The 11,862-nt window shown below is 38.1% G+C and overlaps 1 protein-coding gene across 1 annotated transcript; it reads left to right on the plus strand.

Moving 5' to 3' along the window:
• Nucleotides 1-6: 6 nt before the first annotated feature.
• On the plus strand, nt 7-11,479 carry LOC122546613 (mucin-2-like; the record flags this gene model as incomplete). Its single annotated transcript, XM_043685290.1, has 13 exons — nt 7-13; nt 630-692; nt 851-910; nt 999-1,043; nt 3,824-3,880; nt 4,512-4,571; nt 4,778-4,837; nt 5,353-5,397; nt 6,037-6,099; nt 6,375-6,431; nt 7,049-7,111; nt 10,519-10,554; nt 11,100-11,479. Coding segments are annotated over exons 10-13 (504 nt in total), but the record flags the coding sequence as incomplete, so codon positions are not given.
• Between the last annotated feature and the right edge of the window lie 383 nt (nt 11,480-11,862).

Here is an 11,862-nt window from a genome sequence, read left to right on the forward strand (position 1 = left end):
CAATCCACATCAGGTCAGTGATGGCTTCTTTTGATAACCAGTTGTAGAATCATGAACATTAATCATCGTTTCCCAGTTCCTAGAGCTCAGAGTGACATGATACTACAGTCCGTTGATAGTTTTCCCAGACCTTGCAGAGAGTTGAATTACGCTTGAACAGAATGCAAGCACGAGGAGAATTGTTATGTTTCATCTTTGTAAATGTCTCTGCTTACGTAAGACACTGCACACTTCCCAAAATTTGTTGATCAGTTTTAAAACCATGTCCACACATTTAAAGCAAATGAACAATGTACATTACAAGATGCTAATTGTCAGAATCTTAAAGATGCAATGTTTGTTCTTGTGAAAGAATGATTCTGTTGCCATGTTGGGTTGCTTTTACGTTTCCTGTTGTTGTGTTTGTCATGAAATGTTTTCTTCTTCTTTACTAATGTAATTAAACCCTTACTTTGCTATTCACTTCAATATGCTCTTTCAAAAATGGAACAATCATTTTAATTGCTTTGGTAAAATGTACTTCACCTTTTCTCCAGATCCATTAAAACAAACTCTTATTGAAATTCTCAGTGCTGCAGCATTTGAAACCAGAAATCAGTCATTTTGATTGTTTCCCTTCTCTTTTTCAGAGGTGACTGCGACACCAAAGGAAACAACGGGCACAACAGTTATTGCTGCAACCACTACATCAGGTAACTATTGTCTTCTTCCAGTATACACCAGTAATTCTCTTCACACAACAATATCACCTTCTCTAGAAATACCAGAGAAATGATCCGACTTGAAACTTTCTGACAATAAGAAGATTTATATGTTATGCGGCATTAATTGGATTGTTTTTCAACTTCAGAAAAACTCACTCCAACAGTGAAGCCAACACCAACAGGATCCACAACCAGTATCAAACCGGGTGAGTGAAACGATAGAAATTCACAAAAATGAATAAGTCTTTAGGTTGTATTGTAGCAAATTTCACGATTCCTCCAATTTTTCATTAGAGCTCACGACAACAGTGAAGGAAACTACAGCTGGCTCCACACCAGGTCAGTAATGGCTTTGTTCAGTGTACAGCATCAAAATCAAAACCCATTTTGTTGCCATAAAATCCAGGTAAAGCTAAGGTGATACTTAATTCCTCATATATAATGCATCCAACCTTAAAAACATGAGTGAGTTGAGAAAATAATTACTTTTATAAAGCTCAATCAGAGTCATGAGGTCTCATGTACATGAGGACAAATGTGGTGGCTATGGTTATGGACCCCTCCATCATTACCTGAACTTGTCAAAGGATTTCTCTCTTGACAGGTTGTGTTCTTTGTTTTCATGACGTTTCTGCTTTGGATCAGTTGTCTGAAATTATTTCCTGAGAAATGAAAAGTTTTCCACATGTTCTCTTTGCCATTCTTTTGCAAACTGTTTTGACACAATCTAAGATGTGCAAGTTCTCGTTTTTAATTTTATTGCACCGATTGCATTGCTTCGTTGATTAAATATGCTGTAGTTTTCGTAAAATTCACTTTGGTGATATTTCCGATGATGGAGGATTTAAAATTAGAAATCAATCACTTTATTTCTACTGAACTGTACCAGGACATGTGACACATTATGTTGCAGTTGCTCCCAGATACTTTGAATTCTATTACTTCACGGTCATAATTATTTAACCCATTGAATGAATTGGTCGAAAGCTGATTGATGCATTACTTTTCAGATGCATTACATGCATAGATACTTTACAAATATTGGCAGTTTATTCATAACTTCATAGCTTCTTTGCCTTACTTCTGTGAGGATAAATGTAACACTTCAGAGGTAAGTTACCTTGAGAGTGGAATGTTTGAAATCCACAAAATAGGTAAATGTTTTAGGTTATGTTATAGGAATTTATTGAATTCTCCCTCTTCTCATTAGAGGTCACCACATCAGTGAAGGAAGCTACAATTAGTTCCACACCAGGTCAGCAATGTACAGAAGCAAGATCAGTGACTGACAAAAGCCATTTTGTTGGTACAGCCCCCAAATAGTGGAAATCTGATTATTTAATTAGTTGTAGATATTTAGTCCATTGTTTCCAAAATGAACATTTTGAGAAGATAACTTCTTGAATAAAACTTCATCAGAGTCATGAGGAATCATGGTCATAAGGACAAATGCAGTTCCATTAAGCCTCCATCTCTCTGAGAATGTATTTGCCCCCTGAACACCTTAGAAGCAATATTCTCTTGTTTGGAGGAAATGTAAATTGTTCACTCTTGGTTGATGGTGATGGAGTGTAAATTTTGAAATTCCTGTTAGATCATTATCAAATCATGTCAAAGGATGTCTGGTTTGACACGTTGTATTCGTTGCAATTTTTGCATTTTTGCTTTTGACCAGTTGCCTGAAATTATTTCCTGAAAAAATGAACAGTTTTTGCACATATTCTCTGTGACGTCCTGTTGCATATTTTTGATGCAAAGTAACATGAATAAGTTCAATGTTTTTTCTTTTACTGCAGCAGTTATAATACCTCCTTGATTCCTCAAGCTGTGGTTTTAATAATATTCACTTTGGTAATATTCCCAAAGTTGCATGTTTTGAAATTGGAAATGAATAATTTTGATTGCTTTTCTACTTTTTCAAAAGTGACAACTGCGCCAAAGCAAGCGACCACCCCAATAGTTATTGCTGAAACCATTGCACTGAGTGAGTGAGATCCTGTATGAATAAACACCAGTTGGTCTGTTCACACCTGTGCACTTTTCCCAAACTCAGGTTGCTAGTACTGCCACCCCCTCCATTTTGCCTTGTGCATGGTTCTATTGTGTCAATATGATAAATCCTTCATAACATCTGAAGCTATTATTCTTTATTTCAACATCTCTCTGACAAAGATAAAAAGAATCAAAATATCAGCGAACCTTAGTGTGGGAAAAAAGCTATTATTAATTGGGGAGTTGGAGTATACAAATGCAACATGAAATACATACAATATGAGAGACACAAAGGACACAAGCATTTGTCCTGCATATTGAGGAATACATTGTCAGCCAGCATGTGACAGCACCAACAAAAGCAGCTGCAATTTTGAATTTAGTTTTGGAACATTAATCTGAGCAGCTGATTTAAATCACAGTGGGTAATCATTTTGCACATGGTGGCAATTGTAAAGTTGTACTTACCTTCAATGTGAAATGGACAATCTTAGAACGGGGTAAAATTTCCAAATTGGAGATGGCAACATTTAAAAAGCTGCAATAAAAGAAGACATGCTTCATTCTGAACACTCTAGATTGAATAAGATCCTTGTCTTGTAAAATTCTGGAATTGCAAGTGTGAAATAGTTGTCAATAACGTTCATTACTTTCTTCTGAACTGACAACTTCACCAAAAGGAACAATCAAAGCAACAGTTATTGCTGAAACCATCACAATTGGTGAGTGATGCCCTCTATGAAAAAAATTCCAGTGAGTCTGTTCACACCAGTGCACTTTCTCCCAGTGCAGATTCCAGCAATAACAATCTATTTCCTCATTCTCGTAGATGCTGGCTTTGAGTAGAAAGATTCAAAAAAATTGAAGACATTTGAACACATATTTTGAGAACCACAGTAAACACTGTAATGACAAAATGCATCAGTGCTGTGTAGATCTTTAAGCCGCTTTGCAATATGTTTGATTTTTCCTTGAAACATTGAAGACATTGCAATATACAGTTAACATTCGCAGCGTCATGTATTGGAAAAAGAAGAAAAATATTCAGATGCAAAGTTTTGTGAACAATAGCTAGATTTTGAAGCTGCAGTACAATGTGTTTGATGTTTGCTCTTGTTCTCGCAAAGGACTCACAGCAACATCAAAACCAACTACAACCACATCCACAACCCAATCCACATCAGGTCAGTGATGGCTTCTTTCAAAATACAATTCTAAAATCAGTGACAAGAATCATCTTGTTTCCCAGTTCCCAGAACAGAGGGACATGATATCACTCCCCCTTAGATATTTAACCGCTCAACATTGCAGAGGGTTGAATGAAGCTCAGTCAGAGTGTGAACATGAGGAGAAAGGTTGTCTCTATATTTGTGAATGCCTTTGCCTCTTTTAGACACTGTTTACTTCCCAAAATTTATGATTGTTTTGAAAGAATGCCCAACATTTGAATGAAATGTAAAATGTGCATTTGATGTTCATGATTAATTTTTAAATTCCCATAGAAGAAACATCACATCTTGTCAACAGCACAATTCCCTTGACATGTTGGCTTATTGATAATTTTGCCTTTTCTAAATTTTCAAGAAACTTGTAACCATTTTTCAAATTCACAAGTAATTTAAGCTGAGACATTACTTGTCATCCCCTTCCATATGAATATAAGAGAACCATATCTATCTTTATTGGTTTTGTAATGTATACTTCCCTGGATTCCTGATGTTTCAGTTTTATAAAACACCCTGTGGATGACCTTTTCAGTGCTGCAGGATTTGAAAATGGAAAACATAACTTTCATTCTTTCTTTCCCTTCTTTAGAAGTTACTGTTACACCAAAAGAAACAACCACAACAGTTATTACTGAAACAACTACAACGGGTGAGTTGTACAACTACAAACTCTGAATAAACCTCAGAGTTTGTTCACACCACTTCACTTTCCACAACTTCTGGTCTCCAGCAATGAAAACTCTATTAGCTCATTCTTGCAGACCTTGCCTTTGGATAGAAAAATTTGAAACATTGAAGATATTCAAGTGTTAACATTTTGTCATGAGGCAATTAACTGGATTTTTTTTGCTTTAGAAGAGTTCACTACACCAGTGAAACCAACTCCAACAAGATCAACAACCAGTTCCACACTGGGTGAGTGAGGGCTGTCTCTACTAAACTGTATCAGGATACCACAGTCATTGTGTTGCTGTAGATCCCAGACAGACGTGAAGTCTATTACTTCACATTAGTACAGAGGAACCTCGATTATCCGGCATTCAATTATCCAAATATCGGATTATCCGGCAAGATCGCAAGTTCACGATGCTCAGCTAAACTATGTCATCCAGCATTCGATTATACAGAATTTGATTAATGGAATGAAATACTGCCCACCTGTATCCTTTGGTTAATCGAGGTTCCTCTGTTATTTAGCTCAGTCCTTGTAGGATGAATTGGTTAAATGTGATCAATAAATTATTCTCAAAATTGCTTTTCAAACAATATCAGTTCATTTGTTCAGTCTTGGAGATCCTTTCCTTTGAATAGGAATATTTGAAACTTCAGAAATAATTAGTCATGAGAGTCAAATAATGGAAATCCACACGAGTAATTAAGTGTTTAGATTGTATTGCGTTGATTTTCACAATTCTTCCTCTTTTCATTAGAAGTTACTACCAGAGTGAAGGAAACTACAACTGGCTCCACACCAGGTCAGTAATGGCTTCTTCTAATATACAGCAACACGATGAATGACAAAACTAATTTTATTTCAACAATGCCCAAATAGCAAAAGGTGATTATTTAGTTCCTTGTAGATACTTACACCATTCCTTCCAGAGTGAGCAGGTTGAGAGTTACTTGAATAAAGCCTAATCAGAGTTTAAGCATGAAAGGAAATGTTATGTCCATATTTGTGTATACTTCCATGTGTCTTGGATTGTACTCATTTCCTGCAATTTTTGAGAAACAATGCCCTAGTGTCAAAGTGAAATGTCAGTTGTGACGTTTTGAATGATGCGATATGCATGTAGCTTCAAATTTGTTTCATGTCATTTTCATTGCCTGTGTGTTGACATAATGTAGTAATAGTATTTTTGCTTCTCTGCTTTTGACCATTTGGTGAAATTATTTCCATCAAACACAAATAAATTTGGCACACTTTGCCATCTTCTTCCATTTTCTTGAATGTAAAATGAAATGAGTGAGTTCAACTTTTAATTTTACTGCAGCAATAATAATGCTTTCCTCTTCCCTGATGCTGTAGTTTTAATAAAATACTATGTGGTGATTATTCTCAAAACTGCAGAATTCAAAATCGATATCAATAATTTTGATTCCTTCTTCTTCAGAAGTGACAACTTCACCAAAAGAAACAACCACCACAGCAGTTACTGCTGAATCCACGACAACGGGTGAGTGAGATCCTTTATGAATAGAAGACAGCATTTCTTTTCACACTCATACACTTTCTGCCAATTCAGGTTAGCAACAATGACAATCCATTAGTTCATTATTGTCTATGAGTTCAAATGTTTGATATTTGAAGACATTGCCATCCACAGTTGACTCTTCTAGCATTATGAGTTGAAAAAAAACACACAAAAAAAGTCTGATGCAAAAGTTGTGAAGAATAGGTCAATTTTTAAGTTGCAGTGTAATGTATTTGATTGCTGTTGTTCTCCCAAAGGAGTCACCACAATAGTGAAACCAACTACAACCATGTCCACGACCCATTCCACATCAGGTAAGTGACAGCATCTTTTGATTCACAATCGTAAGACCAGTGACAAAAATTTTCTTGTTCTTCCAGTTCCCAGGGAGTAGAGGGACATGATAACACTCCCATAGATATTGAATGTGGATCTTGCAGAGGGTTGAATGAAGCTCTTGAGAGTGTAAGCATGAGAGGAAATGTTGTGTGTATGTTTGTAAAGGTCTGGCTCTTTCAGGCACTATTGATTTCCAAAGATTTACTGATTGTCCCAACATTTGAATGAAATGTGCATTTGAATGTTATGCTGATTTTTGTTTTCAAATTCCCACCAAAGAAACATCACATCTAGTCGAATCATAATTCTCAACATTTTGAATTATTAACATTTTTCCCTTTTCTACATTATTCAAGAAGCTTGTAGCTGTTCTTCAAATTCACAATTAATTTAAGCTTAGATATTCCTTGCATAAAATATGTATTTTAATGAATAAAGGGAAAAACATATTCATTTTTATTGCTTTGGTAAAGTGTACTTCCCTGTATTCCTGATGCTCTAATTTCAATACAAAAACCGCTGGGGAAATTCTCAATGCTGCATGATTTCAAATGGGAGATCAATAATTTTGACTACTTTCATTCTTTTTCAGAAGTGACAACTATACCAAAGGAAACAACAATTACAACAGTTATTGCTGAAACCGCTACAACAGGTAACTATTATCTTCTTCCAGTAAGTCTATTCACACTGGTTTGATTAGATTAGATTACTTACAGGCCCTTCGGCCCAACACGTCCACACCGACCCTCCGAAGAGCAACCCACCCAGACCCATTCCCCTACATTTACCCCTTAACCTAACACTATGGACAATTTAGCGTGGCCAATTCACTTAACCTGCACATTTTTGGACTGTGGGAGGAAACCAGAGCACCCGGAGGAAACTCACACAGACACGGGGAAAATGGGCAAACTCCACACAGACAGCTGAGGCGGGAATTGAACCCGGGTCTCTGGCGCTGTGAGGCAGCAGTGCTAACCACCGTGCCACCCCATTGTTAAGAAGTTACTTCATCTACTCACATTTTTGAGAGTTCAGCATTGTGGACAATGGTTCATTTGGACTCCTGAAAACTTTTTTAAACAAGGCAGCATTGAAAGGTCATTGGGATATTTTCTTTGAAGGAATTGGAAGCCATATGGGTTGGTCTGATTGCTTAGTCTTTTTCACCTGAAATCGTTGGCCTGGTTTTTTCAGCTTGGTTTTGGATATTGGTGTCTAGTTAGGGTACACACGATCAGAGGTCACATGACACCAGGTGAGAGTCCAACAGGTTTATTTGAAATTACAAGCTTTTGGAGCACTGCTCCTTCTGACCTTGTCCACCCCAGTCCAACACTGGCACCTCCACATCATGGTTGGGGTAGAGCTGTTGATGGAGAGAAGCTACTCAGCCCAGCCTGGGCCTTTCTCTTTTGGAGAGTCCAGTGTGTAAACTGAAATACCGATGTAGCTGTTCTCCTGAGAAGCCTCTGAATTTTTGATATTTTCTGAATGAAGAGCATTTAAATGTCCCAGTGACAACTGTTTTGCGTCCATCTTACAACTGTTCATTTTAGTTCTATGAGCCATAACCTTTCTCAAAAAGCCTGCTCTGTGCTTAAATAAAGTACACTGCAGATGCTGGAAATCTGAAACAAACACAAAATGCTGAACCATCTGGCAGCATCTATTTAGAGATTAACAGGAAAAACGTATAGAAACAGGCCCATCTGCCACCATCTGCTTGTACATGGTCCATATCCCTGTATTCCCTTCCTGTTCATGTGTGTGTCTAACTGCCTCTTAAACACTGCTATTGTATCGGCCTCTACCACCTTTCCTGGCAGCATGTTCCTGAAGAAAGGCTTGTGCCCGAAACGTCGATTCTCCTGCTCCTTGGATGCTGCCTGACCTGCTGCGCTTTTCCAGCAACACATTTTTCAGCTCTGATCTCCAGCATCTGCAGTCCTCACTTTCTTCCAGCGTGTTCCAGGAACCTAGCATCCTCTAAATAAAAAAAAATTCCTTGTACATCTCCTTGAAACTTACCTCCTCTCACCTGAAACCTAAACTCCTAGTATTTGATATATCCAACCTGGGGAAAAGACTCTCAGACTATAAGAGACCCGAAGACTGATAAGTTTCTCAACCCCATTCTCCTGCTTTCTCCCCATAACCCTTGATCCCCTTCCTATTCAAGAACGTATCTGTCTCAGTCGTGAATATACTCAATGACTGGGCCTCTACAGCCTTATGTGGCAATGAATTTCATAGATTCAGCATTCTCTGGCTGAGGAAGTTTCTCCTTATCTCGATTCTAAAAGGTCTTCCCTTTACTCTAAAGCTATGCTCTCAGGTCCCAGACTCTCCTGACAATTTTAACATCTTCCCAATATCCACTCTGTCCAGGCCATTCAATATTCTGTATGTTTCCATTGGATTCCCCCCTCATTCTTCTAAACTCCATCAAATACAAACCCAGAGTCTTCAAACATTCCTCATATGTTAAGCTTTTCATTCCTGAGATCATTCTTGTGAACTTTCTCTGAACACGTTCCAGGGTCAGTACATCCTTCCTGAGATATGGGACCCAGATCTGTGCACAATACTTCAAATGTGGTCTGACCAGGGCCTTATCGCGCCTTAGAAGTACAATCCTGCTTTTATATTCAGATCCTCTCAAAATAAATGCCATCATTGCATTTGCATCCCTAACTACTGACTGAAGCTGCAAGTTTATCTTGCGACAATCTTGGGCTAGAACTCCCAAGTGTCTTTCCACTTCAGACCTATGAATTTCCTTCCATTTAGAAAATAGTCCATGCCTCTATTCTTCCTATGAAGGTGCATGACCTCACACTTTCCCATGTTGTACTCCATCTGCCACTTCTTTGCCCACTTTCCTAATCTGTCCATCTCCTTCTGCAGCCTCCATGCCTCCTCAATGCTATCTCTACCTATCTATGTATCATCTGCAAACTTAGTCAGAATGCCCTCAATTCCTTCATTTAAATCATTAATGTATAAAGTGAAAAGTTGTGATCCCAACACTGAGCCTTGCGGAACACCACTTGTCACCGATTGCCATTATGATAATGACCCTTTTATCTTCACTCTCTGCTTTCTGTCAGACAGCCAAGCTTCTATCCATGCTAGCACCTCACCTCTGGCACCATGAGCCCTTATCTTATTCAGAAAACACTTTATCAAAGGCCTTCTTGGGGTTCAGGTAGATAACATCCATTGGCTCTCCTTGTTCCTACCTGCTCATTAGTTCCTCAAAGGATTCTAGCAGATTTGTCAGGAATGACCTCCCCTTGATGAAACCATGCTGATTTTGCCCTATTTTACCATACACTTCCAAGTGTTCAGAAATCTCATCTTTCACAATGGATTTCAAGAATTTATCCATGACTAAGGTTAGGCTAATCAGTCTGTAGTCTTCCATCTTTTGCCTTACTCCCTTTTTAAACAGGGGTGTCACATTAGCAATTTTCCATCTTATCATCCACCTGCCTCTCATAATTTTATATATTTCTGTCAGGTTGTCCGCACACCCTACCATGCTCGAGTGAAAACAATCCAAGAATTAATGTTTCGAGCCTAATATGTCTTCATCAGAAATCTGTTGCTATAGAGTGGGTGGATTTAATTCTCCTGGTCGTCCAACACTATGAAGTAACTGTTATTTCCAGCTCCATGCTGCAACTCTGAAGGAGGCACTATCAGTATTCCCAGCTAAAATTGCAGAGGTTAGCAGTAACAGAGAAAATAGGAGTGAGTGAATCTGCCTGTGATTGCCATGTTTCAGAATATTTGGCCTGGTGTCTCAACTTTGAACTTTCACAATGACTGTCTTTTGATGGAGAGCATTTTCATTTTACACGTGGAATATACAAGCTTTATCATGGCAGAACATTGATCAGACAACAATAGCAATGTTTTTCAAGCCCATCTGTTTAATTTTATTTTATTACTGTTTTATTAAAATGTGTATTCCCAGCTGTGAAGTCTCTCTCTTTCTAAACTGTCTCATTTCAAGTTGCATGTATTAAATGCGACGGCATTTATTTTCAGAAGAAACAACTACAGCAACAGTGATAACTACTACAGGTAGGTCTACTACCAGATCAACAATTTATGAGTCATGTTTTCTTATGTTAAACACCAGCATCTAATATCAAACCAGATTGTAATTTCACTTAATCTCCTGGTCACTGAAAACTTCTTCTCAGCTTTGGTTCAAGAGTCTCCCTCTCACTTCAGAAGATGATGTGATCAAATCTCATTTCAAAGCCTCCAAGACAGTGGCAAACCATTCAGCATTTTGCCAATTGACTTGGACCAATCCACTTGGAAGGTCATGGCCGAAGATTTGTACAAAAGCAAGGACAGGAGGAAAGACAGGAAACTATTAAAACACCAGCAGGAGAAGCTTTAGGACAGTGCTGTTGGATTGACATTTGGATTAGAGTTCATTATACACTAACATACCATGGTGTTAACTTAGTAATTAAAGGAAATAGTCATAAGTATTTTAGGTTCTCCAGCTGATCCAATTATTTCATAGCTTTCTGGATGATACTACTGACCATTCTGTTGCCAATTATGAGTATTTTATATCAATATTAATTGGTGACTGTTGCTCGATTTTGCAGTGGTTCCTTGCAATGGAGTGTGGTCTGGGTGGATTAATAACAACACTCCAAATGATGAGCAAAAGGACGATAAAGAACCATTGGATCCAATTCGAGATACTGTGTGTAAATCTGATACAAACCGGATAACAAATATTCAGTGTGAAACCGTCACGTCTCCAGGACCTCCGATCAGTATAACCAATGATACAGTGACATGTGATTTAAACAGTGGATTAAGCTGCACTAAACCAGCTGGTGATGACCTTCCATGTTTGGACTATCAGATTAGAGTGTGCTGTGAACCATTTGAAACAACAACACTTCCAACCACGACTACCCCTGTCTCCAGCACTACTCCACCTGAAGAATGTTACTGTAGTTCAGACCCACCAAGAAAGGTAATCACGTTGCATAGAATTACTAATAAATTTAACACTGTAGTAAGTTAATACTTAAATCATTATATTTCTAATAAATGTATTTCAGCACTTTTCACAGCAGTCAGGAAACTTGCAGTTTCTTGCATTTTCTTTGTTTGTCCTTCACTACCAGCTCAGACCGAACCCATCAGTTCACAGCCTCCACAACCAATGTGACCTCCCCTAATCTTCTAAAACCATTTCTTCTCCAGGATCCAGATTATTAATTGCTGCCTTTATAACATCAGCGAATTTTGAGAAGATTTGTAGCTCAGGTTGAGGTTCTGGATATAGGTTTGCTCGCTGAGCTGGAAGGTTCATTTTCAGACTAGGTAACAGCTTTAGTGACCCTCCGGACAACG

The sequence above is a fragment of the Chiloscyllium plagiosum genome, unplaced genomic scaffold (assembly GCF_004010195.1).
Source record: "Chiloscyllium plagiosum isolate BGI_BamShark_2017 unplaced genomic scaffold, ASM401019v2 scaf_69520, whole genome shotgun sequence".
NCBI lineage: Eukaryota > Metazoa > Chordata > Chondrichthyes > Orectolobiformes > Hemiscylliidae > Chiloscyllium > Chiloscyllium plagiosum.